General features: G+C 35.1%; 1 protein-coding gene across 1 annotated transcript in view; it reads right to left on the reverse strand.

Moving 5' to 3' along the window:
* LOC140139905 (gamma-aminobutyric acid type B receptor subunit 1-like) overlaps positions 1-26298 on the reverse strand; it is a 170235-nt gene that overhangs the window by 33548 nt on the left and 110389 nt on the right. Inside the window, exons 4-6 of the mRNA XM_072161678.1 lie at positions 12284-12451; positions 11631-11822; positions 3558-3679 (exon numbers count right to left, since the gene is read on the reverse strand). Coding sequence (XP_072017779.1) covers positions 3558-3679; positions 11631-11822; positions 12284-12451 — 482 coding nt within the window. The remainder of the gene's footprint in view (positions 1-3557; positions 3680-11630; positions 11823-12283; positions 12452-26298) is intronic.

Consider the following 26298-nt stretch of genomic DNA (forward strand, 5'->3'; position numbering starts at 1 on the left):
GTGCTTGACCAAGCATAATTATCACTGTGACAGTCAAATAATTGGCTTATTTACTTAAAAGTTGTGCCGATTTGGTACTCAGATTATTTCTCTGTAAATCTTCTTGATATGATGGCCTGAATAAATATGTAGTTTACAATCAATGAGGAGTATTTACTTCTGAGTTTCAATGTTTATTGTCAGACAAAGGATTAGTATTAGATAATTTAGCAACAGGGGGATGCCAGCACCCAAAACAAATCCATAAAGGTCCAACTGTTGCTATTTTTTCCAATAAAAAGGTCCAAAAGTGCAAGAAAATTGACAATAACTATGTCCTCCTTTTGCTCAAAAAGGGAAATTTTGGGGGCTTCAGTCCACTTTTACAACAAATCTGGGCAAACACACTTTACACAGTAAAGTGGCCAAGAGGGTGGGGTGGGGTGCATGGGGAACAGCTACCCCTATGATATCTAATGGAGATAGCAATGTCAATGCTATCTACTGAAGATATCAATGTCAAATGCGATCTACTGAAGATAGCAATGTCAAATTCTATCTTCTGAAGATAGCAATGTAAAATGCTATCTACTGAAGATATCAATGTAAAATGCTATCTACTGAAGATAGCAATGTAAAATGCTATCTACTGAAGATAGCAATGTAAAATGCTATCTACTGAAGATAGCAATGTCAAATGCTATCTACTGAAGACAGCAATGTCAAGTGCTATCTTCTGAAGATAGTTATATCAAATGCTTTCTACTGAAGATAACAATGTCAAATGCTATCTACTGAAGATATAAGATAACAGTCATGACATCATCTTAACACTTGCCCAACCATCAAGGCTGGATAACTTTGCTAATGGTTAGATAAAAATGCAAAAAGGAACTGCCTAACTCCAGCCTTCAAATATATCCAGTTTCAAGAGAGTTGAACATTTTGGATAAAAAGACCAACATTTAGCCACTGGAAAAATACAATTGAGGTTTACCAACAGAAGGACACAAACCGAGATATTTACTATCATTGGCTGTCAATTTCTATTTGCACTTCAACTGAAATGATACTGTCATTTCTACCTGCATGCACACTAATCATGGTGTGATTCACACCTAACTTCCCATGGTGCATTGCATTTATATTTAGATTCCCTGATGTCTTGCCTTTAAAATAAACATATATACTTTTATGTCTTGCATTAATAATTAAGAAGTTATGGCACTTTTATTTTATGTATGTCTGAGAGTGCACAGCCACCTTTAAGACTCTTAAATCCACACCACTTACAGCAACTCAGCAGACAATGTGCAGTCAACATTAATGGGTATATTTTCACGGGAAAATTTTCTGGACACGTGACCAATGCGTATCAATGTGAGTGTTAACCTTGAGCCTGATCTCTGACACCCGACAGTGACCTCGCTATTCAAGTCTTAGTAATTTTGAATTGGAATAGTATTCTTGACCGCAATTTCTATAGAAATTTGTGTATTGCAAATTTATTAAATATCATGCAATCTTAATTTCTTCACAATATCATCAAAACGTAATTTCAAAAATATCTGCCTAAAAATATTTATCTACGGAAACTCTTACCATAATATTTTTAACTTGTGACAAGTTACTTATTTTGCATCAAAGGAGGAATTCTTCCTATTCAAATACATTGGAAGACCACCCGCTGTGCTCGGGGTCACATTCCATAATGCTAATATGTCTGCGCGCATGGGTGTCACATGTCCAGAAAATTTTCCAGTGAAAATTTACCTATTAATTTTGACTGATGTGAGAGCAATCAAGTATGTTGCAACTGGCCCACCTCTAGGTTTCATTATCGTTGAGTTAAAGGACTTTATTTTTTCAGAGGAGAGCAGGTAGGGCAACAACTTGATTATATATCTACATGTTCATACTACATACTCTGAAACTTTCAGAAAAATAGCATCGGTCATTTTTTTTAATCGCATTTTTGTTACTAAAATTGAGGTATTGAGGTAAATTGACCTCAACACACATTCTCTCCATAGAACTACATGTAAAGATCAGTTATAGAAAAATTGTCCTAAAATAATATGCCTGATTCTTTTTCCCCACAATTTTGCATAATAGATTTAACATCTGGAATGTAATGCAAGTGGTGTAGTTGCTGCTCTTCTAAACTCATTTATAAAATGTCCGCCCCAGACCAAGGTGCTGCAACTGCATGTCCCCATCCATTAACATGCGACATCTCATACACCCTGTCATGTTCCTTCTTTCTCTAAGTATGTTCAACATAAGTTGGAAATATGACCTTTGCTCCAGTTTGTGTAAGATGCATGCATGCATAGGTCACTGGACAGACTATAGAAGATTGCACTCCGTATAATGGTGTCAGCTCTCTCAAAATCTCATTAACTTCCCATTGACAATATCTCACCTTGTAGAGACTGGTACAAATTACCTTCCCATTGGCCAGGACATCACCTCAGATATTAAGGCAAGTCGGAGCCTTCAGGCCACAGTTTTCCCTATTTTGGCAATTTTGCTTAAATAATATAGTTTATTTCAGCAGGGTAATATTTTGAGCTTATAATAAATGAGTGAAAGAAGCCACTGGTCACACATTTGTATTTCTATATGTGTTGCAGTTATTAAGTTATAAATAATAGCAAAAATAATAAGTCAAAGCGCAAGTTTTTGCTATTTCACTGGTAAAAAATCATGCACATGGGGAAAAATAAAACCCATTACAGTGAGCCTTGAGATCTCATACCTTCATCTGTTACTGTGGGCTTTATGTTTTTAAACATTTGAGCACAAACACTGCTAGCTCAGGCACCACACCGAATAGCCTTAACTCTAGCTTGTTGCAAATTAGATTGATTTCCACACGGTCTGATTCACACTTGACACCATTCTTATGCTTGACATGACTCCGCATCCTCCTTCCATTGGCTGTGAGTGTTATATGTGCCTCAACTTCAGATACTGCACCAATTTGAAGAAAAACGATTCTTCTTTAATTGAAACCCCTTCGACTAATCAAGTAAAGTCCTTGTTCCTCTTTCAAAATGTGTCAGTAGGAATGAGTGGACCATGAACAATATGTAACACGATCAAGAGGAATGAGTGGGATATCGCTAATATTGATTTTGAGATATTGGCAAAGAAAGTATTAAAATTCTTTTGTTTTATATTGTTTTTAGTGACTGATAAATTGAGATTGAGAAGGAAAGTCGTATCAACATCATTTTTCATTTTCTGAAAGCTCTAAATGTCGTCTTAGAAACTTGTGTAAAACTCATTTTCAACCAGTGTCGACCTGTGACTCATTCCCCTTGATCATGTCACATTATACTTTGTCATAAATATGCTAAGAACATTAGGCAAAAAAAAAAAGGTTTGTCTCAAAGCTAGCTTAGTTTTTCCAGAAAAATTCGGTGAAAATCAGATTTTTTTCTCCAAATACCATGAAAAAAGTCGGGAAAATTTTTTTTTTTTTAAATCGCATTTCGCATTTGTTTTCAAACCACTCGTAAGCTTTGAGACAAACCATTATTTTTTTTTGTTCTTACGCAAGCAATACTTACTTGTTTAATGCTAATGCAACAGCCCATATTGCATCATAAGCCAGAGGGGATTCTGGGTAACCAGATGTTTCAGCTGGGTTGTCTATTTTGGTTGCCATACGCTCCTCAAATCGACTTGATGTCTGCAGAAAAGAATACAATACACAAGAATATTAATTTCAATAACTCTCTCATAAGGCAAACAACGTTGATTACAAATTATTGAGTATTCATAACCTCATGAATAGACGAGATGTATTAAATCCCAATCACAGATAATAAATTTTAAATATGTGGATGCAATTGCAGGTTATTGAAAAAGTATAATGACAACACTCCCCCGGACTGATGTAAATATCTTCCTTTACCTTCAACATCTGGAGTGAGTATTTCAAATGGAAGTTATACCTGAATGTTTACTCTGTTTGAAACCCATACTCCCTCTCTGTGGAAGACTTTAGCTAAATATTCCATGAGGAGTGTGAATTTCAAATGGAACAGCTTAATGTTCTGAGTCTAAGTAGCTGGTTTGATAATTAGTTTGAGAGCAATTCATCACATTTTATCATAAAACATTAACACGTGTGTAGCCAGCTCCAAAAACATCATTACTTGGATGTCTTAAAAATTCATTACTTGAAGCTTTCAAAGCAATTGCTATGGAATTTAAATTGCATAAAAATCATACAATCATTTTAAAAGCTAAATATTCATAGATGTAGCCATTGGGCTATCCCAGTTGAAATCCATACACCCCCTATGGAAGACATGACCTTAATCTCCCACACAGGGGGATGTCAATTTCAAATTGCTGTGAACAGATGAAAGGAGGCCTTTTGGAGCTGCGAACAGTCTAGTTAAAAGCAATTTAGGGGTCTTTTGAAGCTGAACTGATCAAAATCAAGGGTCTTTCTGAGCTCTCGTTTTGGAAATATTCAGGGGTCTTTTGGAGCTGTGCGGTCCAAAAAACAAGGGTCTTTCCAGAGGAAAATACCCGTATGGTCATTTGTATTGAGTACCCCGGACTTACTCTCCATAAAAAATATTATTTCTCTGATGAAATGTCAAATCAAAGGAAATCTTACTGCAGCCAGCTTTCTCTCTCCTTCCAATGTTTTGACAATTTCTTGCATCACAACTTGTTTGACAAGATTTATTTTTACAACTAAACATAGCACCCCCTAGACAACATCTGTTGTACAACTTTACAATTGATAGCGATGTTTTTGACACCAAAGATTTATATTGCACAACATTTTAGCTGATATCACACTATGTTATTGACACCAATGATGGTATATTTAGAGGGCCACCTGTCAGCATCTGTAGCTTGTGTCTGGCCCAATGAGATATCCAAAGAAAACCGACTTTAATAGAATTGCCTTGTGCATAAATCACCCATATATTGGGTTGTTATGACGGAGACCAACACAGTGTACCTCATGCATTCATTGGCAATGCCCCGAAGTGGACTATAATTTTTGTCTTTAATATTGAGGGTTACAAAGGCTTGTGCATATTGCACTTTGTGCAAATGCTTACTGAATGCTTACTAGCAATGTCATATGCTGTCTACTGAAGATAGAAATGTCAAATGCTATCTACTGAAGATAGCAATGTAAAATGTTGTCAACTGAAGAATGCAATGTAAAATGTTGTCTACTGAATGTTAAATGTTGTCAACTGAAGATAGCAATGTAAAATGCTATCTACTGAAGGTACAGTAGCAATGTAAAATGCTATCTACTGAAGATAGCAATGTAAAATGCTGTCTACTGAAGATAGCAATGTCAAATGCTATCTACTGAAGATAGCAATGTCAAATGCTGTCTACTGAAGAAAGCAATGTAAAATGCTGTCTACTGAAGATAGCAATGTCAAATGCTGTCTACTGAAGATAGCAATGTCAAATGCAAATGCTATCAATATTGATGATAGCAATATCAAGTGTTATCTACTGAAGATAGCAATGTCAAATGCTGTCTACTAAAGATAGCAATGTCAAATGCTGTCTACTGAAGGTAGAAATGACAAATGCTATCTAAAAAGATAGCAAAAAGATAGCAATGTAAAATGCTATCTCCTGAAGAAAGCAATGCAAAATGCTGTCAACTGAAGATAACATTGTCAAATGCAAATGCTATCAATATTGATGATAGCAATATCAAGTGCTATCTACTGGAGATAGCAATATCAAATGTATTCTAATCATGTTAATGCAGACAGCAATGTCAAATGCTATGCTATCTATGGAAGATGGTAATGTCAATTGCTATCTACAGAAGATAATGTTGACTGTTACCTATTGAAGCTAGTAATGTCAAATGCTATCTACTGAAGACAGCAATGTTTAGTACTGAATACAGCAATGTAAAATGCTATCTAAACTTCATGGCAGCTATTACATTTATCCCTGCATATTACAGAGAAGCTAATTGCAATAAACCTTCATGGCAGCTATTGTATTGATCCCACTCTTGCATCTAATGAGACAAGCTCTTCATAATAAAGATTCACAACAGCTACTGTTTTTATCCCACTCTTATATGGTAAAGGTATGTTCTTCTCAAAAACCTTCAAAGCAGCTATTACATTCATCCCACTTTTGCATGTTACAGATAAGCCCTTCTCAATCAAGCTTCATGGCAGCTATTATATTGATCTCACTCCTGCATACAGACAAGCCCTTCTCAATAAAGTTTCATTTCACGGAGCAGACCTCTTCTATCTCAAGTGTGTGCCCACAAGTCAAGTGACACCTAATAGTGACAATGTTCCATGTCTAATTTCATTTTCTCGCCGCACTTCAAGTTGTATACCAACTGACAGGGAAACAGACTTTACTTCTTGTAGTCTGACTTGTGACATATTTATACTGAATATTAATAATGAAGAGTTCAGAAGCGAAAGCCAATAAACATCATTTTTAAACTTTTTGAGTTTAGGCCATCAACCTCTGCGCTATACAAAGTAATACTGGCTTTAAATTGACACCTTACTTGGAAAAAAAGTAAGTTTGTGAAACTATGCTAAAAAAACCACATAAAGCAATTTTTGTGATTGTCGATAAGGATGAACTAATTGTCGACAAAAGACTATTCATTAAACATATTCGAGATAAACTTAAGATCACAATTATTTACCATAAAATAACTTTTAACCCTATTTTTTGTTCAAACAATCTTTTTTTTTTTAAACAGAGAAGGAATGTATAAACCCAGGTCACAAGCTGGAAAACCCAACTCTGGCTGACAAAAAAAATAACTAAGTTTTATAAGCCACCATTGCTTGTTAGGTATTTCAATAAACAGGCCTAATGTTGGATGAAAGTCATTGAATACATTGGATACACTTGTTACAGAACATGAGTACCACTTAACACATTACTGGATCCTTGTGAAACCTGGTTATCACGTATCACTATGTTCTAGATGTGTACACCCACTGAAATACTCATATTCTGCCATTATAGACCCTTTGCACGGTCATACGCATGCTAGAAAAGAGCAAAATAAAATGCACTTTTTGCGCATACATTTGCAGAGAGAACCTCGCAAAGGGCATGTTGTATAAAATGAAAGTCAGTCGATCAAGTAGGACTGCACTTTTATCACACACTACAAACAGAACATGAATATCATTTGACACCTAAGTGGGTCCATGTTAAACATGAGACTTATTCGTGCTATGTGTGTTACTATAAAAGTGGGAATTTTCACGCTACACTTATTTTCACGCTTTTTGCATTCCAAGCTTCTACCTTGAAAATAACAATGCGCAAATATAGTCCTTTTGAGTATAGGTCAATGTAAGGAAACTTAGAATCACAAATTTAAAAACAAGGTAAACAGCTCATTGGCAAGGCGCGAAAAATTATTCCCACAAAAATTTCCATTTTGACAGTGTATCTCCTTGGGTTACAACTTGAGTAGCATTTATTAGGTTGAGATAACTCCCAAAGTGAAGGATGCCATGCAAGGAGCGCCACTTTGTTTGCAGACATCGTGTGAGTTGACAACTTTTTTAAATATTATTAACAAATTTTTTAAAATGTCAATTTTCACAACCATATTTGGAATCAGTATGAAAAATGCATACAAGATCAAACAAGTAGTATTGAGTCTTTTTTGTAGATAGCATTTGATATTGCTATCTTCAGTAGATAGCATTTTATATTGATATCTTCAGTAGATAGCATTTGACATTGCTATCTTCAGTAGATAGCATTTGACATTGCTATCTTCAGTAGATAACATTTGACATTGCTGTCTTCAGTAGATAGCATCTGACATTGCTATCTGCAGTAGATAGCATTTTATATTGATATCTTCAGTAGATAGCATTTTACATTGCTATATTCAGTAGATAGCATTTGACATTGCTATCTTCAGTAGATAGCATTTTTCATTGCTATCTTCAGTAGATAGCATTTGACATTACTGTAAAAACGTTTTGAACAAAACGAAAAAACCTTCATGTATTTGCTGGGTAGCATTTGACATTGCTGCATGTATAGGTCTATTACAAAGTTCAAAATTGTGAATTTAAAAACAAGAGAAGTTGTTAAAAATTGGTAAAGCCGAAAAATGACACACCACTGATACCTATTCCTACTTAGACATAATGTAATAGCTTTCACTGCCTCATCAGCAGTGACCCGTACTACCCTGAAATACTGTGTCCTAAAATAATAGGCTCACATATTTCAACTAGAGCGGTTCTCGACTTGCGCGGTTCTCGACGCAAAGCGTCGGCCACAATGCCTCCACCTTGAGGCATATCATTTTAACCAGTGATGACCTCTGGGTGACCTTGGATGACCCTGGAATGATCTTCCAAAAATTTGACTCTAAATGTTGACTGTACCCACCAAGTTTCATGCCCATACGACAGTTTTAGTAACTTGACCTCAGATGACCCCAAAATGACCTTCCAAAATTTTGGCTCTAAATGTTGACTGTACTCACCCAGTTTCATGTCCATATGGCAGTTTTTGCTAATTTGACCTCAGATGACCCCTGCATGACCTCGGGTGACCTTGACCCACTGACCAATACAAACTTGTTCTGTCTAGGGTCAAGATGCACCCACCCACCAAGTTTGAGGAACGTGCGACCCCTAGTCTCCGAGAAAATGGTATTTTGCTTGTTACGCATAAATTATGCAAATTAGGTACTTAATTACCATATTTTGTGCTGAAAATCTAATCAGGTCAAGAACCTCTGGCCCTGCTACTCCCCACCAAGTTACGTCACTGTAACCCATACGGATCTCCAGATAATCTGTTCACAAGGTTTTTTGGCTTGATACGCATCAAATACGCATAAATTATGCAAATTAGGTACTTAATTAGCATATTTTGCACTGAAAATCTAATCCGTCGAGAACATCTGGCCACGCTACTTCCCACCAAGTTACGTCACTGTACCCCATACGGATCTCCAGATAATCTGTTCACAAGGTATTTTGCTTATTACGCATATTACGCATAAATTATGCAAATTAGGTACTTAATTACCATATTTTATGATTTAAAATCTCCTATAATTTGAAGACCCCAAATAACCATCCCTCCACCAACTTGCATCACTGTACGTCTTACCAGTTCTGAGAAATTGCACTCGCAAGCTCGGACGGACAGAGAGACAGACAGACAGACGGACAACCAGGAAACATAATACCTCCGGTGGAGGCATAAAAATGGTCATAAACTTGCTGTAATTTACAACCAGTGCATTTTGGCTTGACTTCTATGTATCAGTGATGAACCATTATAGTCAACTCCAGAAATTTATGATTTATGAATGAGTTTCTTATAACAAGCCAAATAATGCTCTGCATGCTAGCCATAGGTTTCAACATAAAAGTTTAAGTTTTAAGATTATTTCTCAAAATATCATGAGCTATCTTAAGAACCACTGATACTAGGCTTGTTTGTACTCATTTTAATGAATTTTTTGTGCCGATTCCAAATATGTCCATTAAAATTCACAATTCTGAAATTTTACATTTAAGAAAATTGAAACTTGTCATCTGCAGTCAACACCTGCGCATAAAGGATGATAGCCAGATCAACAACCATGGCCCATTGCAACATTCCCCTATTAATTAAGATATTTTGGAATCATTAGAAAGCCCATCAGTCATTAAAATTGTATTTATTTTGATTTCTAATATTTTCAGAGACATACAAACAATACCTCAGAGGTTTGCTCATAAGTGATAACACTATACGAGGAGTATACCTGACATACAATAATAATAAAATGCCATTTATCCACGCTTTCTGGATGGTCACATCCATTGGTCGATATGCTGTCAAGCCCCATAGGGCAGCGCAAGTTGACCTCAATGCTGAGTGTGACAGACAACAGTCCCGGCTGGCTGTATAACTGGAAAGATGTTTTATTTGGATTTTGCAAGCCAAAATATGTCAAAGTGAGTTCCCAGCAAACACAAAAACGTTTTTAAAATGTTTTAAATAAGTTATATTTTGGCTTTTGGTTTAGGTAAAAACGTATTAATAACATTAAAATGTCGGGTTATATAAATGTCATGATAACGTTTTAAAACGTTTTGTATGAAAACACACTACAACAATATTTTAAATGTTTTCAAAAATGTTATTGTAAACTATTTTTGCAAACATTTTTGCCAAATATTGTGTCAATACTTAAATAACATTATGTTAAAATATTTGAACCCAGGAAACACAGAAATGTTCTTAAAATGTTTTTTCAAAACCTTTTAATAACATTTAAATGTCGGGTTATATAAAGGTCATGAAAACGCGTTTTTAAAAGCGTTATTGAAAATATTTTGGGCAAACATTTTTCGCAAAAATATTTTTTCAACCCCCAAATAACATTCTGTTTAGAATGTTTTGTATCAAGTTTTCAAGAATGTTTTTGGAATGTTATTAAAACGTTTTTATACCCTTTATATAACCCGACTTTTAAACGTTTTCTGTAAAACATTTTTGTTTGCTGAGCAGTAGATTGTCAAAAAATGTTTTTTATATTTATGAAAACGTTTTATACTCTTAATATACCCTTTATATAACCCGACATTTAAACGTTTTCTGGCAACCTTTTATAACCTTTTGCGAATGATGTCGAAAACGTTTTGTGTTTGCTGGGTTAACCCACTTCTGTTTCACAAAGTATTCAATGGGGACCTTCAAATGTAATTCCTTGGTTCCAAATGTTCACCGACATGTCCAGGATCTGTTCCTGCGGGGGGCTCAGAGGGGCTTTCAGAGCTTAATGGGGGAGGGGACTTTATTGCTAAATCGCCAAAAACGGCTGATTTTACATGATTTTTACTGATGTTAACATTATTTTACAATTCCCTCCAAATAATTGATGCTAAGTTAATGTCATGTGTGCTTGCCATAGGCTTCATCAACATTAAAAGTCCAGTTTTGTGATCTTTTCTCAACAAAAGCTATCTCAAAACCAATACTAATAAGGCTTGTTTATACTCATTTTAATGCATTTTTCATGCTGATACCAAATATGGTCATGAAAATTTACCATTTTGAAATTTTGAAATTAAAATTTGAAACTTAGTAATTGTCTGCAGTGAACACCCATGTGAAGAGAGTCATGTCAACCTATATTGAAGCATCAACTGAGGAAATAAAAGTCAAATTCCCACTTGTTTGGCTTGGTGTAAACACCCCATCAAACATAAATTATGCTAATTCTTAGCTGCAGGTTGAATTTGATGTCGGAATTGAAATCAATTATTTCTGTCATCTCACTGTCTTTAATTTCTTTCTTCTAATGTTTCATTTTTTTGTTATTTCTTTTATTTCTATCTGTCTTTGTTTTTTCTGTGTGTCCTCCTTTCTATTTTTTATCACCTTACCCACTTTCATTCTTTGACTAAGCTTCCAAATTACTGTTAAAGTAGTAATTTTCAGACATTGAATTTTTTTTGCATTTTTTAAATTAAAAACTTGCTCTAAAATTTGTAAATTCTCAGCTTCCTTATATTGATATAATACATTTATAAAAGGACCATATTCAGCATCAAAAAAAAAAAAGTAGCACAAAAATAAACACTTTTACAGAACCTAGTACCACTTACCATTCCTGAAATAGATGGTGTATCATCTGGTTTCAGCATCATCCCCTCGGTAGTAAAATGCCCCTCCAGGGCCTCCTTCAGCTCCTCCGCTGTACAGTTTACATCTTTATCCTCCACCATATACCAGTTGTCTGGGTACCATCCAATTAAAAACCATATTACCTTAGGCCAGTACAATCCCAATTTATAGGCCTGCAGAAAACATAGAATAATAAAAATCAGATTACAAACTTACAACTATTATAAAGCAGTGGCCCCAAAATTGACCCTTGGGGAACACCACAATTGCATGATAACAGAAAAAAATGAAAACCAGTTTACTGCGTACATGTTCTTAGCTAGGATTTAACAAGTGCCTGTCGTTTTCATCAAACATGCCTGTTCAAAATTTGACACTGAAAACACAAATCAAACCACTGCACCTGATGGGGGTTTAGTCAGCTATTACTATAATAGCTTGAAATGTTAGTCTGGTCTTGTTTTGAGTTCACATAACTTATTTTTCAATGCATTATTTTTAGAGGGGGTTTGATTGAAACCCCCTGAATTGTCACCCCCTCCCCCAGGATCCCAGGTTGTCACCCCTTCCTTCCTAGGATTGACACCCCAAGGATTGTCACCCCTCCCTTCCCAGGATTGACACCCATGCTTACCTCACAGAACACCTTCCTAGCCATATCCTCATAGAACACACCTACAATGATCCTAGCATCCTGGTCCTGTAGATTCAGTACAGCACTGTCTGGCTCAGACAGGAAACTCTGCCTGATAACAATTTCCATATCTGCCGCTTTCACAGCCTTTTCTAAATCTTCAATTGTCTGCAAAAAATAACAAGTTTGACAAATTCCATTAATTTTTTAAGAAGTATCCTATCAAATTTATACTACAACCATGGCCAAAATGTGTTGGGACACTTATGGAAAACGTACACTATATTATTGCCTTATTTCCGTTATTGTTAACGTGATAAAGTGGAGGTTTCTTTGGTGACAAGCCTAAACCCTTTCCTAACACCCCAACCCTCCCCTTCCCCACCAATCAATGTTGGGTGCCACTAGGCGTGTGTGACCAAAAAAGTAGGATTCAACATTGATCGGGGGGAGTGGGGGGTTTATTTACATTACCCTATCAAACCGTCCCAACACTTATGGCCAGCATTGTCTCTAAGGTACAAAAAATCCAATTTTAAAATGTGTGTTTTGGCCCATATCTCCTCCAACCATAGCTTGGATTTTCATCAAATTTTACATGAAAATGGAGAAACTATTTATCTTTTCACTTATATAAAAACTATTGGATTTTCCTCACGTGATATAACGATACGGTCGCTTATTATACGCAATATCATGTATTTTACAGTGCGTGCTGTACATTATTGGCCTATGCGAACTACGTATTTTGCTTAAAATGACGTTTTATTTTGAAAGAGTAGTAATTTAATCGCCAGAAATACATGGTATTTGTTGACAGGAATTGATTGAAGTCTTTTAAAAGAGTGACTTTGGAAAAAAAATAATACTTAAATTAAAAAAAGCTAATTTTTAGACAAAATAACAAACTTTAATAATTGTCATCGTTTGCATCAAAAACGTATGTGGTATTTGCAACGAGTATATCGTGTAAATATAATTATAGTTGGCAGGAGTGGGCTTAAATTACGTTTTATGACTGAAATCTATTAAAGCGCTTTCAAAGAAACTTACGTTTGAAAAATAACATAGCACATAAAAAGAATAATTATTATAATATTACACATAATTCCTAAATCAGAATTTCATCTTCAGAAGATAGCAAACATCATTGACTATTCACCTTCATATCCTATTAGTCTAGTCGACTTCCTGCTGAGAAATAGAAGTGTTAGGTGCATTTTTAAGTTAAAAACGGTATCTATTTTTTAAAGTCAATTTAGTATGCTGAATCAACAACCATGGATACCATAAATAATAGTAATGTTTTGACCTTCTAATTTGCATAAAAACAAAATAACCACCAAAATCATTAAATTAGTATGTACAACTCTAATGATTTTGGTGGTCATTTTGTTTGATGCAAATTAGCAGGTCAAAGCATATACATTATTGTTGGTATCCGTGATTCATGGATTCAGCATATTAGGTCATGCCGATTTTAAGGATGAATACCGTAGGGGAGATTGGGGTTAGTTGAAACATTTTTCACAAAATCGTCTTTTTAACGCAAACCGATTACTTTCAAGAAACACTAACCATATCAGTATAAACGTATACATACATGCTACAAATACAGCCTTAAATTGTATTGGACCTGCTTATGATTATTCATATAATCCAATTTGAAAATTTGAAAAAAAGTGTTTCAACTAACCCCACCCCTGGGGTAAGTTGAAACATAGGGTGGTGTTAGTTGAAACATGGCTTGTAAAAATTTCAAAATAATTATTATTGTGTTGTTAGGGTTATACTTCCCTTGAAGGCACCCTTTAACATACAATCAGTGTGAAAAAATGAATAAATAAATATGTGGGAGCGCGGATCAATACTTTGGACACAAGGTGACGAGTGTCACCATGAACAAAAATATGAGAAGCCTAAAATATTATAAAATGTACTTTCTGTGTGCACTTTTTGCTTGTATTATTGCTTTTTAACCATATTAAAGCAATATTGAAGAAATGGTAAACATGTTACAAATTTTTAAAAGTCAAATTTTTAACCATATTTTTCTATGCGATTTTCACGTTTCAACTAACCCCACCTCAAAAGTTTCAACTAACCCCGATGCCTATTTTTACATTTCAAAGTTCATTACACATAATAAGAAATACAATAAAACTTTTATTTAACATTATTCTGGGACTTACTACTAGTGCTTATGATACTCAAAAAATAATCCCCTGAAATCTTCAAACAACATGGAGATAACGCATCTTTTCTGAGGGGTATAAAAATTAGTCAGCAAGTCAAAAACAGATATTCCTTTCCCAAGCCAACACTGGTGGGGCATCAGTGCTGTTGCTAATTTGGTGGATGACCCTTACTAATACCTATTACTAGGTGCCAGTATTTTACCAAATTAATTTTTTGTGTCAGAAAAAAATACAATGTTTCAACTTACCCAGTGTTCCAACTAACCCCAATCTCCCCTACTAGTAAATATGATAGTTCATGATTTAGAGATAAGTTACAACAAAAGGTGAATGATCTTCATGATACAACATTACCTTTATAACACAACAAACGCAGTATATAATACTAAAAGACACAATAAATGCGCATAATAGTGACATTTTGCAAATTATTTAAAAAAAGGAGTTTGTTCGTCTGCAAAGTAATTTGAAAGAAAATTGTCACGAAATAATTATAACAATAAAAAAAATTGGATGGAGTCGAACCCGCGGTGTCTACAGGAGATGAACAGCACGCTAACCAATTGAGCTATCGGAGACCACTGGTTTTCGTATGGTTTTGTTTAATGACAAGTGTCAAATTAATCATGATATTTAAATTGACAATATTAAGCTAAATAAGTTGAATTTCTGAAATGATCATATCGGTAATCCATATTGTTGTGAAAATATTGTGTCGATTTGTAAAACATAACGCCATGAATCCACGATATACCACCGTATTCTTAGAATAAAAGCAATTGACTATGATCAGACTTTATAGCAATGGTTTATCGATGGGATGCATTCATTTGCGTATGGTCATGATGGTGTTTCGTTGGTTTACCGTCGCATCCTAAATACAAAGTCCATACAATATATTTAAATTTCATGATTAGTCTTACTTTAGGAGCGAGACTGAATGCGGACATGCTTGAGTTCATGTCACGGTATGCACTATAATAAAAGAGAATCACTACTATCTCTTGATTCAGTTTACGAGTGCATACCGTGGGTTTCAAACTTTCTTACACTTTAAGAATCGATTTTCTTCAAAAAGGCCTTGAATACCGTTGTTCTATAGCCAATAAGCTACGTTTCATGTCCTATAAGCAGCGGGTTAGTTTCAACACTTTTATTCCATTTGTAATAGCTTTTATACCTAAAAATACTTCGTAATGTCACTTCAACATGTTAGCTCAGTTGATAAGGCGTCTGTCTTGTACTCAAAAAGTCCAAGTTCAATTCCTAACGATTGAATTTTTTTTTTTTTTTTTTTTTTTTGCTTTCTTTTTAAAATAAATAATTTCTCACATCACTGAATTTCTGTTGAAATGAAAATGAAAAAGTGTAGGAATTTTTTTTCATAAATAAGATCACAAATAAAAGCAGAGCATCAACTGAGCTAACACACTGTACTTGTTCATCCATTATTGTATGTAGTCTAAATTAATGCTAACAAGTTGATTTACTCCGTTACTTCAATTGAGGTAGACAGCATTAAATTGGAAAAACAAGTGTGCATGGGTTCGATTCCTTTATTTGTTTTTTGATCACGAGATGTTGTGATAAATTTTATTTTCTTCTATAACTTTAATATAAGATTTTAATTGGTGAAAACAATAATTTGTCATTTTAAATCCTAACGTTTTGACAATTAAAGTGACGAATAGTGAACTTAAACATGGCCAAAAATATGGCTTTAAGACTTTTAAAGTGACCAGTCCCTAAATTTAAAATGTAGGCATTTATATTTTTTGTGGTCAAGCAAATTGATAGGATCTCTTACTGCTCCAAATTTGGTGTCAATATCATAATTACTTTTTGAGTTATAAGCAAAAACTGAAATTAGATGATTTTTTTCAACTTTTCAAATACAACCATGGCCAAAATGTGTTGGGACACTTATGGAAAACGTACACTATATTATTGCCTTATTTCCGTTATTGTTAACGTGATAAAGTGGAGGTTTCTTTGGTGACAAGCCTAAACCCTTTCCTAACACTTAACAACCCCCCTTCCCCACCAATCAATGTTGGGTGCCACTAGGCGCGTGTGACCAAAAAAGTAGGATTCAACATTGATCGGGGGGAGTGGGGGGTTTATTTACATTACCCTATCAAACCGTCCCAACACTTATGGCCAGCATTGTAGCTCAATGCAGCATGGGAAGAAATTCTACTGTGCTCTTGGATTGTTTCTGAGTAAACATGTTTGATGTGAGGTTAAGATAAAGCCGAATTAAAGTTCAATGCCCGGCTTGTATGACAAGCAAGTTGTTCCGGTGGGATGAGAGCCACACCGCCAGTTGAGTTGGTAATTTTTAATGCACTCAGCGTTGTTATCTTTGCAGCATGAAAAATTCTAAATGCTTGCATCTGGACGTCATACTATATACCAACTGGGCTTTCATGTTCAACAGTTTTCCATGGATACGCTGTCTTTGGACATAGATTGGGATTTGGTTGGCCTGCACGATGTCCCTTGTGATAGATCGCTTCATGCGATGGAATGGCTACTTGTACTGAGATTCAGCTATTCCATCTTGTGCCCTCTGACAAAATCATATCACAAAACGTGTTATAAAATAAATTCCTCTTGGTGAGACAAATCAAAAAGTTTGATTTCTTATCAGGGAAATAAAACTCTTGGTGTTTTTGATGCGAAGAAAATCGACTGGAACTGAAAGGCCCTGCACAAACCAATAGGGATAACGCAAGGGTGTCCCCTTTGACAGACGTGAAAACAGTGTAAGTGCAATAGTTGGAACAACCCAAACCACGAGAATGAGAGCCACATTACCAGTTTGTGTTCGTAAATTTTAATGCAGTCAGTGTTGTTATCTGAGCAGCATGCAGCATTTTTCAGTATTTCAGTATCCTCCTGAATCTGCAATCTCTCAATGTTTACATTGTGTAAGAGCCACAGTTCATGTATCAAACAATTAATACCAATCATTCATAGTCTCACCAATTTCTAGGAATTTATTGGCCGACTCAAACTGGTGGTGTGAAATGAGAGCTATTTGCTAGGCTTACAAATATAGCGCTAGTAGAAATGCTACCTTGTGTTTAGGGGAACTTAAAGGGATTAAAGATATCTTACTCAATATGTCATAGAGGCTGTTTAAAACCTATTGTCTGATGCATTTTTTCATTTTTTTAACTTTAATTTTCTTATCAAACTGTGGGACAACCTTTTTGACAATAACAGACCACCTTTCATCCCCCAAGCAGGTTTCACTGCGGTCAAGATGAAGAATTTTATCGAGATTTACGACTTGGGCTATTTTCACGGCTGACAATGTCAGATGTGCGATTTTGTGTGCTAGATTTTGGAAAAAACAGCAGGAAAAACTAAATTTACTCAATCCAGGGAATATTGCACAAAAAGTGGATGATTTTACTAATGCATGTGGGAGCTTTGAGACAAACTAAAATTTAGATGGCCATACCACAGGCACTCTCATTTGTCGGTCAATTCCTTATAGCAACTTTGTTCTGTGCCACAATGACACTCACTCCAATTTTCCGTCCACAAACATCTTACCTAAACAAAGCTTTATTTATACAGGCTTCAAATGAAATGAATTTTGATTTAGCTTCAAGTCTGTGTCCTCACTCCATGCAATATCTAAAGATTTTATTAATTGCAAATGGCTTGCCCAATGTGAACATGGCTACTGTGTGTTCACTTGTAATTTATTCTCTTACGTGAACACAACAGTTATTTATGGTTTAGACGGATCATATTGTTGTATGATGCATCTGTTTTATGTACACTTCGTCGGCTGTATTCCATAGTGGCGTATAGTGATTTTTGGTCATTTTTTTGAAAATTGGCACATATGTTTTTAATGATGTTCTTTTTCATTTTTCTAAGTCTCATCAGTCAAAACTAGCTAATTAATAAGTAATTAATTAATTAAATGTATATAGTTACAAAGTGACATTTTTGTATTCCATAGTGGCGTATCGACCATACGCCACTTTTTATACACATTTTATAATTATGAAATATCGGCAAAAATGAAAAACATCGTATGTCATAGTGGCGCACACACGTATCGGACCTATACGCCACTATGGAATACTTGAAACGGATTTAAAAGTAACGCCATAGGGATTACACGGCGACCGAGGTGGCGTCACGGTTAACGTTAGGTTAGGGTATTGCGTTTTGTTTGTTTTCCATAGTGACGCATAGTTTTATTTTCAGTTTGCCAGCAATAGTATGTATTTATTTCTTTTGAAAAATATATAACAATCAAATCTATTTAGTTTACTACAGAAATTTCACATCATTTACAAAATATAATGTATGTCTGATTTACACAACTCGATTTTAAATTGGCATTTCTTCAAACCCGATTTTCTCGAAAAGTTGTTTATTCGCGGCGCCCCACTATACGCCACTATGGAATACGGACGACGACTTGAGCTGTTCCTGGCTATGATGGTTATACAAGCTGCCTAGGGTTCTGTGCCTTTATAGACCTGCATCCCTAAGATGGTTTATGGCGTGTCTTGCGAAATCCTGTAAAGTGTGCTGAGGCTTGTGGGTTTATGCCTACATGCTAAACCTGTCAATCAAATCTCATGCCATTATGCCCAACTGCTGGGTGTAAACTTGGTGTTATATTTTGTGCTGACACAGATATGCATTTCGTTGGGTAGCCACCATTAAACATAGTTAGTGAAATATCAAATTATGGTGGTTGTGTGAACATGCTTTTTCATAGGATTATGTTAATTCTAAACCCTATAATAACAATACCATATTACACTAATTTACTGCTGTGATTGTATTAGAATGAAATTAAATTGGGCTATTCCAGTTGAAACCCGTGCATCCATAAGACATTACCTTAATCTTCCACACAGGGAGTATGAATTTTTAATGGGGTCTAACAATTTCAAATCTCAGAGATCAAATTGTATAATCTATCTACTCAAGACAGGAATGTTAAATGCAATCTATTGAAGATAATGTCACATGCCATCATCACCCACAAAAAGTATACTCTATATACTGAAGATAGCAATGTCAAATGCTATCTACACAAGATAAACAATTCTTAATGCTATATACTGAAAATAGAAATGTCAAATGCTATCTCCTGAATATATCAATCTCAAATGCTACCTACTGAAGATATCAATGTCAAATGTTATCTGCTGATGATAGCAATGTCAAATGCTGTCTACTGAAGATAGCAATGTCAAATGCTACCTGCTGATGATAGCAATGTCAAATGCTATCTGCTAGTGATAGCAATGTCAAATGCTATCTACTGAAGATAGCAATGTCAAATGCTGTCTACTTAAGATAGCAATGTCGAATGTTATCTACTGATGATAGCAATGTCAAATGCTATCTACTGAAGATAGCAATGCCAAATGCTACCTACTGAAGATAGCGATGCCAAATAGTATTTACTGGAGCTAGCAATGCCAAATGCTAACTACTGAAGATATCAATCTCAAATGCTATCTAACAATCTCAAATACCAGAGATCAAATTGTATATTCTATTTACTCAAGACAGCGATGTTGGATGCTATCTACTGAAGATAGCAATGTCAAATGCCATCATCACCCAAACAATTATACTTTATATACTGAAGATAGCAATGTAAAATGCTATCTACAGAAGATAGAAATTTCTTAATGCTATATACTGAAAATAGAAATGTCAAATGCTATCTCCTGAATATATCAATCTCAAATGCTATCTACTGAAGATATCAATGTCGAATGTTATCTACTGATGATAGCAATGTCAAATGCTGTCTACTGAATATAGCAATTTCAAATGCTACCTGCTGATGATAGCAATGTCAAATACTATCTGCTAGTGATAGCAATGTCAAATGCTATCTACTGAAGATAGCAATGTCAAATGCTGTCTACTTAAGATAGCAATGTCGAATGGTATCTACTGATGATAGCAATGTCAAATGCTATCTACTTAAGATAGCAATGCCAAATGCTACCTACTGAAGATAGCAATGCCAAATAGTATCTACTGGAGCTAGCAATGCCAAATGCTATCTACTGAAGATATCAATCTCAAATGCTACGTAACAATCTCAAATACCAGAGATCAAATTGTATATTCTATTTACCCAAGACAGCGATGTTGGATGCTATCTACTGAAGATAGCAATGTCAAATGCTATCTGAAGAACATAGCAATTTCGTTTGCTATCTGCTGAAGATAGCAATGTAAAATGCAATCTACTGAATATAGAAATGCCAAATGTTATCTACTGAAGATAGCAAATGTCTAAATGCTATCTACTGAAGATAGAAATGTCAAATACCCATCTACTGGAGAGAGCAATGTCTAATGCTATACTGAAGATAGCAAATGTCCAAATGCTATCTACTGAATATAGAAATGTCAAATGCCATCTACTGGAGAGAGCAATGTCAAGTGCTATATATTGAAGAGAGCAATATCAAATGCCATCAAAGCAATCACAATTGTTCACAAAAAAGATCAAATATAAATTCCACAAAGGCATGGAGTAAGTTTTGAATTGACAAAGCTAATTTTGAATACTCTGCATTGACATCGTATATACAGAAACCACACACTAACAACAATATGCGCTTAGTGCTAGCCATATTAAAAAGTCCAAGTTTTGAGATATTTTCTCAAAATATCAAGAGTTATCTTAAGAACCACTGAACCAATACTAAGCTTGTTTGTACTCATTTTAATGCATTTTTAATGCTGATTTCTAATATGGTCATGAAAATTTATATCTCTAAAATTTTTGAATTTTTAAAACAATATTTGGAACTTGTCGTCTGCAGTCTAGTCGACACCCACATGGAGAGAGTTAAAGCCTCCATATAGCAAAGAAATCCTATCTTGGATTTTATAAATTGTACACATTTCAATTGGTCCTTGCACTCAATGTACCCAACACCTGTCTCGACTAACTACTTTGCTGATAACCAAGTGTTGCCAGTTTTTGTATCAAATGGTGCAGTGGTACAGACTTTCAAATTTCAAATGGGGTTACCCGAATGGGTGACTCCATTTGGAATTTCCACTCCCTGTGTGGAAGATTATTAAAGGTCATGTCTTCCATAGGTGGTGTATGGATTTCAACTGGAACAGTCCAATAGCAAGGAAGCAGCATAAGGCAACTCTAGAAAACAGATATTATTAGAAGATTTCTATCGATCAGAGTCAGACCTAGATTATATAGATTCATAGCATCAACTTATTGCTTTTCTAGGTACAGCTTTATAAGTTCAGGATGATAATTTAATTTAGAGAAGTGACTTTGCAGATGATGTGAGAGATATATTAGATTGACTAAATGTGTTTGTTGTTTACTACTACCCTATTCCAGAAAAATACAGCACTAAATATTATCCTGTTTTGCCAAATGAAACATAGCTAAATGCTAATCTTGTAGTTAGTCCTAATAACTAGCAATAAAAGTCCAATTTTAATATTTGGCCAATTTTCTGGAAATAAGTGTCAAAAACGTACGTTTTAAATAGAGTGTTTTTCGTACATGCTGTGACAATCAAGCTCAAAGACTTATACTAAGACTAATTTTGTCAGTTTATACATTCTAATTTTTGGAAGACATGTTTCATTGTTATAACTAACCATTTAATTTAAAGTAACACTAAAAATGGGCAATTAGAGCAAAATTTAGGCACATACTCAAGTCTGTGATTTTTGTGACTCGATTGTCAGAAAACATGCCGAAAATGCATGTTTTTGGCTCTTTTTTCAAGAAATTAGTAAAATAGTGAACTTTTATTTTTATCTCCAGTTATAGACTAAATGAATGATTAGGATTGAGCTATGTTTCATTTGGCAGAACTTGATATTATTTTTTTAATCCCAAAAAATTAGTGCTGTATTTTTTTGGTATCCAAATTGTATCTTGTGTCAATTTATACTTGCAATCCTGATCATTCTTAGTACCAAACATTATACCCCTTGCCACCAGTTGAGTCAGTCAAAGTGCTCTGGTGAGAGTGTATCAAATCAACAGCATAGAAGTTTAATTTGCATTATATTTAAAGTGTAACAACTTCTATTCCGATTCGAAAGGTCTACATTTTGAATTTTTATCCGTTCTCCCTTTTTTGGGATTGAGCACTTTGTTCAAAAGATTTGACACAATCTGGTCCATGGGGGCCAAAGGTGGCAAATTTGAAATTGAGATAAAAGAAAAATATGGAGTAAACTAGAAACCCCACAGTTTTCGACATGGGCCATTTAAATTCAGAAACATTAAAATGTCACTCTGTATGAGTGGTAAACAAACAAACATAACCTAAAATGACCTTTCTTGGGAATTGGGGGAACTTGAAATAAATTTGGGGATAAATTTGGGGACAAACTTAGGGATTGGAATCCTAAAGACTAAAGACAGTTCACCTGGCAGATATCCCTATGTTGTTGTTTTTTCTCAAAAAATGTATTGCTCAAAGCCATATTATAACATTTGCTGTTGAGGACGCCCTCACTGATTTTTTTTAATTCATTTTTTTACACGATTATATTGTACTTTATTAAACCAATATACCCTGCAAATATCAAGACTCTAGGTGCTGTAGTTTTGTCAAAATCCGAGATTTTGAATAAAGCGCGGAACCGGCGTCTTCTTATTACGATGGAATTATTAGTCGAACGCATACACGATGTTCATAACACACAGTACGTACACGGCGTGCGGGCCGGTGATCTACACAACAAAGGGTCGTACCATAACATGACCGAAGGAGTGGTACGTATTGGCGACATACGCCCTGGTAGTAAATTCCAATTTTTTTGCTTTGCCGTAGTTGTTCGCTCAAAAATAAAAGGGATATATCTGACAGTAAAACTAACATTTTATGGCAAAGAAATGCTAATCTATTTTGTATGATAATGTTATAATATGGCTTTAAAGGGGTACTTCGTGATCCACAGCCTCATCCCCCCACTTTTCTCTGGCTACATAATGTTTATGTACAAAATATTTCTTGCAGATTAATTCGTTTAGCAAAGATATCGTGAAATTTGAATTTCGTTCTGGTGCACCAGAACGAAATTACAACGTATTGTCTATGAAGCAGTGTAATACACATAATCATGCATAACTCGCAAACGCAATATCGGAATCAACTGAAATTTTGGGAATAAGCTTCTTTCGTGGATATGTACTGAAAAATGTCATAAAAAGAGGATGCTAGGATCACGAAATACTCAATTAAGCAAAAAGCCCTCCATATGGATGAACCTTTAAAAATAGCAGTTTGGGGTCCTGTAGTCTGATGCAATCTGAGTAAATCATTTTGACACCAAAAATATATTTTCAGAGAATAATATTCACATTGTAAAATAACACACACAAAAGAAACATGTTCCAATTGAGTATTATATGAGTCTGGGGGAAACCAATTTAACCATCGTCTTTCAAATGTCAAGCAATTTATCAACACAATAATTTTCTTTGAACTGAAGCAGAGATAAAATGATTAGGCTATTCTAGTTGAAATCCATACACCCCTATTGAAGACATGACATTAATCTCCCACACAGGGAGTGTAGATTTTCATTATACCCATTCAGGTAACCCTATTTGAAATTCACACTCCCTGTGTAGGAGATTAAGGTCATGTCTTTCATATGGGGTGTATGGATTTCAACTGGAATAGCCCATTTAGAGTTTTAACAACCCTCATCTAATTACAACCTGACAGGAACAAATGTCTTCCCTTATTCTAATAAGTCTGATTACAGAGTTGCCATACCCAGAGATTTGGTAGCCCAATTAGGGAAATTTTGAAAATATTTCTACAATGGCTCCCATGACTTCCGGTAGTTTACTGTCCCATAGAAACAATTGCTTATGAGGAAATTAGGGCAACTTAAGAATTATTGCTATTTGGGCTGATTTTTGGTAACATTGGTTACAAAGTGCTTTCATTTAACTTCTACAAATGCACTTTTTAAGGGTTTAGTGTAAGAAGGCCCGATCTGGAATAGCTGCTATGTATCATATTTTATTTTTTTAGTATGTGCATAATGTAGAATGTTGAAATTATCAAATGTTTATAGGGCAGCTATTGCTACTTGATATCAATCGCTTCAAATTACATGCATACACACTTGGCAAAAAAGGTCAAGTATGCATTTTACCAGGGGTAAATTTTATCTATGAAATATATGATTCCTTAGCAAAGGGAGGGGGGGGGGACTCATATACTATCAGGTGTTGTCATTCTCGAGCAAGTCCTCATATGTCTAAGCTAAATTGCTGACCCACTTCATGCGAAAGACCGAATCACTGATCTTCCTTGAGACCTTGAAAAGAAGATTGCTTTTCAAAGAAGACCCTTTTCACTGAACTGTTTGAGAGAAAATCAAAACTTTGGTCTGTGTGGGGAGGAAATACATTCCTAGATCGCTGAAATTCCTCCCTAAAATGGTGACTTGCGAATGTGCCAATAACCTACTCTTTTAGCAAAGTAGCCTGAAATTGGGACTCTCAATGGGGGTTACTGGTGTTGGGTGAAATCCCTACTATTTCCTGTGAATTATGTGAAGAATTTCCTGTGAAAGACAACAAAATATTGGGTTTGAGTCCTCCCAAGTCTACTCAGCATTTTGAGTCAAAGCACACATTTTACTTTAATGGGCCTCCCTTGACATGGTTTAACATTTGGATGTTCTAAATCCCTCTAATCCATCTTGCCTTTGAGGAAACACATTTGTAATCTTCTACACAAATTCTTTGAAAGTCTAAGAATAGACTATATAAACTTCCATTAACATGATGAATACTTAAGCATAAGACTTTGAGCTCTAGTTTTCTTATAAGTTGAGCATACAGTATATCTCTAGTTTTCAGTCCTCCTATGTCTACTCAGCATTTTGAGTCAAAACACACATTTTATTTCAATGAGCCTCTCTGAGTTTGACATGGCCTAGGAAGCTCTAAATCATAGGCGTAGATGGGGGGATGGGGGATAATCCCCCGAATATTTTTCAAGGGGGGATGGTCCATTCAATCATCCCCCAATGTTGACACCTGTATGTGGGTATATTCCTCTTTTACACCATATTTTTATCATTTTAGATTCAATATGGCAAAATTTTTCACGAGCTTCGCGCACATTTGTATCTTAAATTTATTTGGTTGCCAAAAGGAACTGGATTCACTATACTTCAAGGATTTTTTTCCAACCCCATCCCCCTAATGTCAAAAAGAAATCCAGGCCACTGCTCTAAATCCCTATAATCCATCTTGCCTTTGAGAAAACACATTTGTAATCTTCTACACAAATTCTTGGAAAGTCTAAGAATAGGTTGTATACTTGATGTAAAATTCAATTTACATGATGAATACTTAAGCATAAGACTATTGAACTCAGAACTCTAGATCATAAACCTGATAAACATTTTAGGAGCTCAGCCCAAATAATTTTGGTAAAAGGCTGTATCTTACATTTACTTCACTGATAAGTTACTTCCCCCCATATTAATTTTTGGTAAGTTTTACCAATGTGCCTTACATGCTAAAAGGATCCAACTTGTAAAGAAAATAACAGGAAGACACTTCCTTATGTTCCATACAGATGTTCCAAATGATGAATAATGTATTTGCTTGTATTTGCCATTTTCTCTTATTGCCGTTTTTCATATGTTTCAAATAAGCGTTGTAAGGCGATCGCTAGATACCTCAGCATTAGTGCAGCCATTGGCTCAAATATTATCTGGAAGCAGCACGCTCGCAATATTTTGCAGCGATAATGGTTGTCGATTTGCTGA

Source organism: Amphiura filiformis, chromosome 18, assembly GCF_039555335.1.
Source record: "Amphiura filiformis chromosome 18, Afil_fr2py, whole genome shotgun sequence".
Classification (NCBI taxonomy): Eukaryota; Metazoa; Echinodermata; class Ophiuroidea; order Amphilepidida; family Amphiuridae; genus Amphiura; species Amphiura filiformis.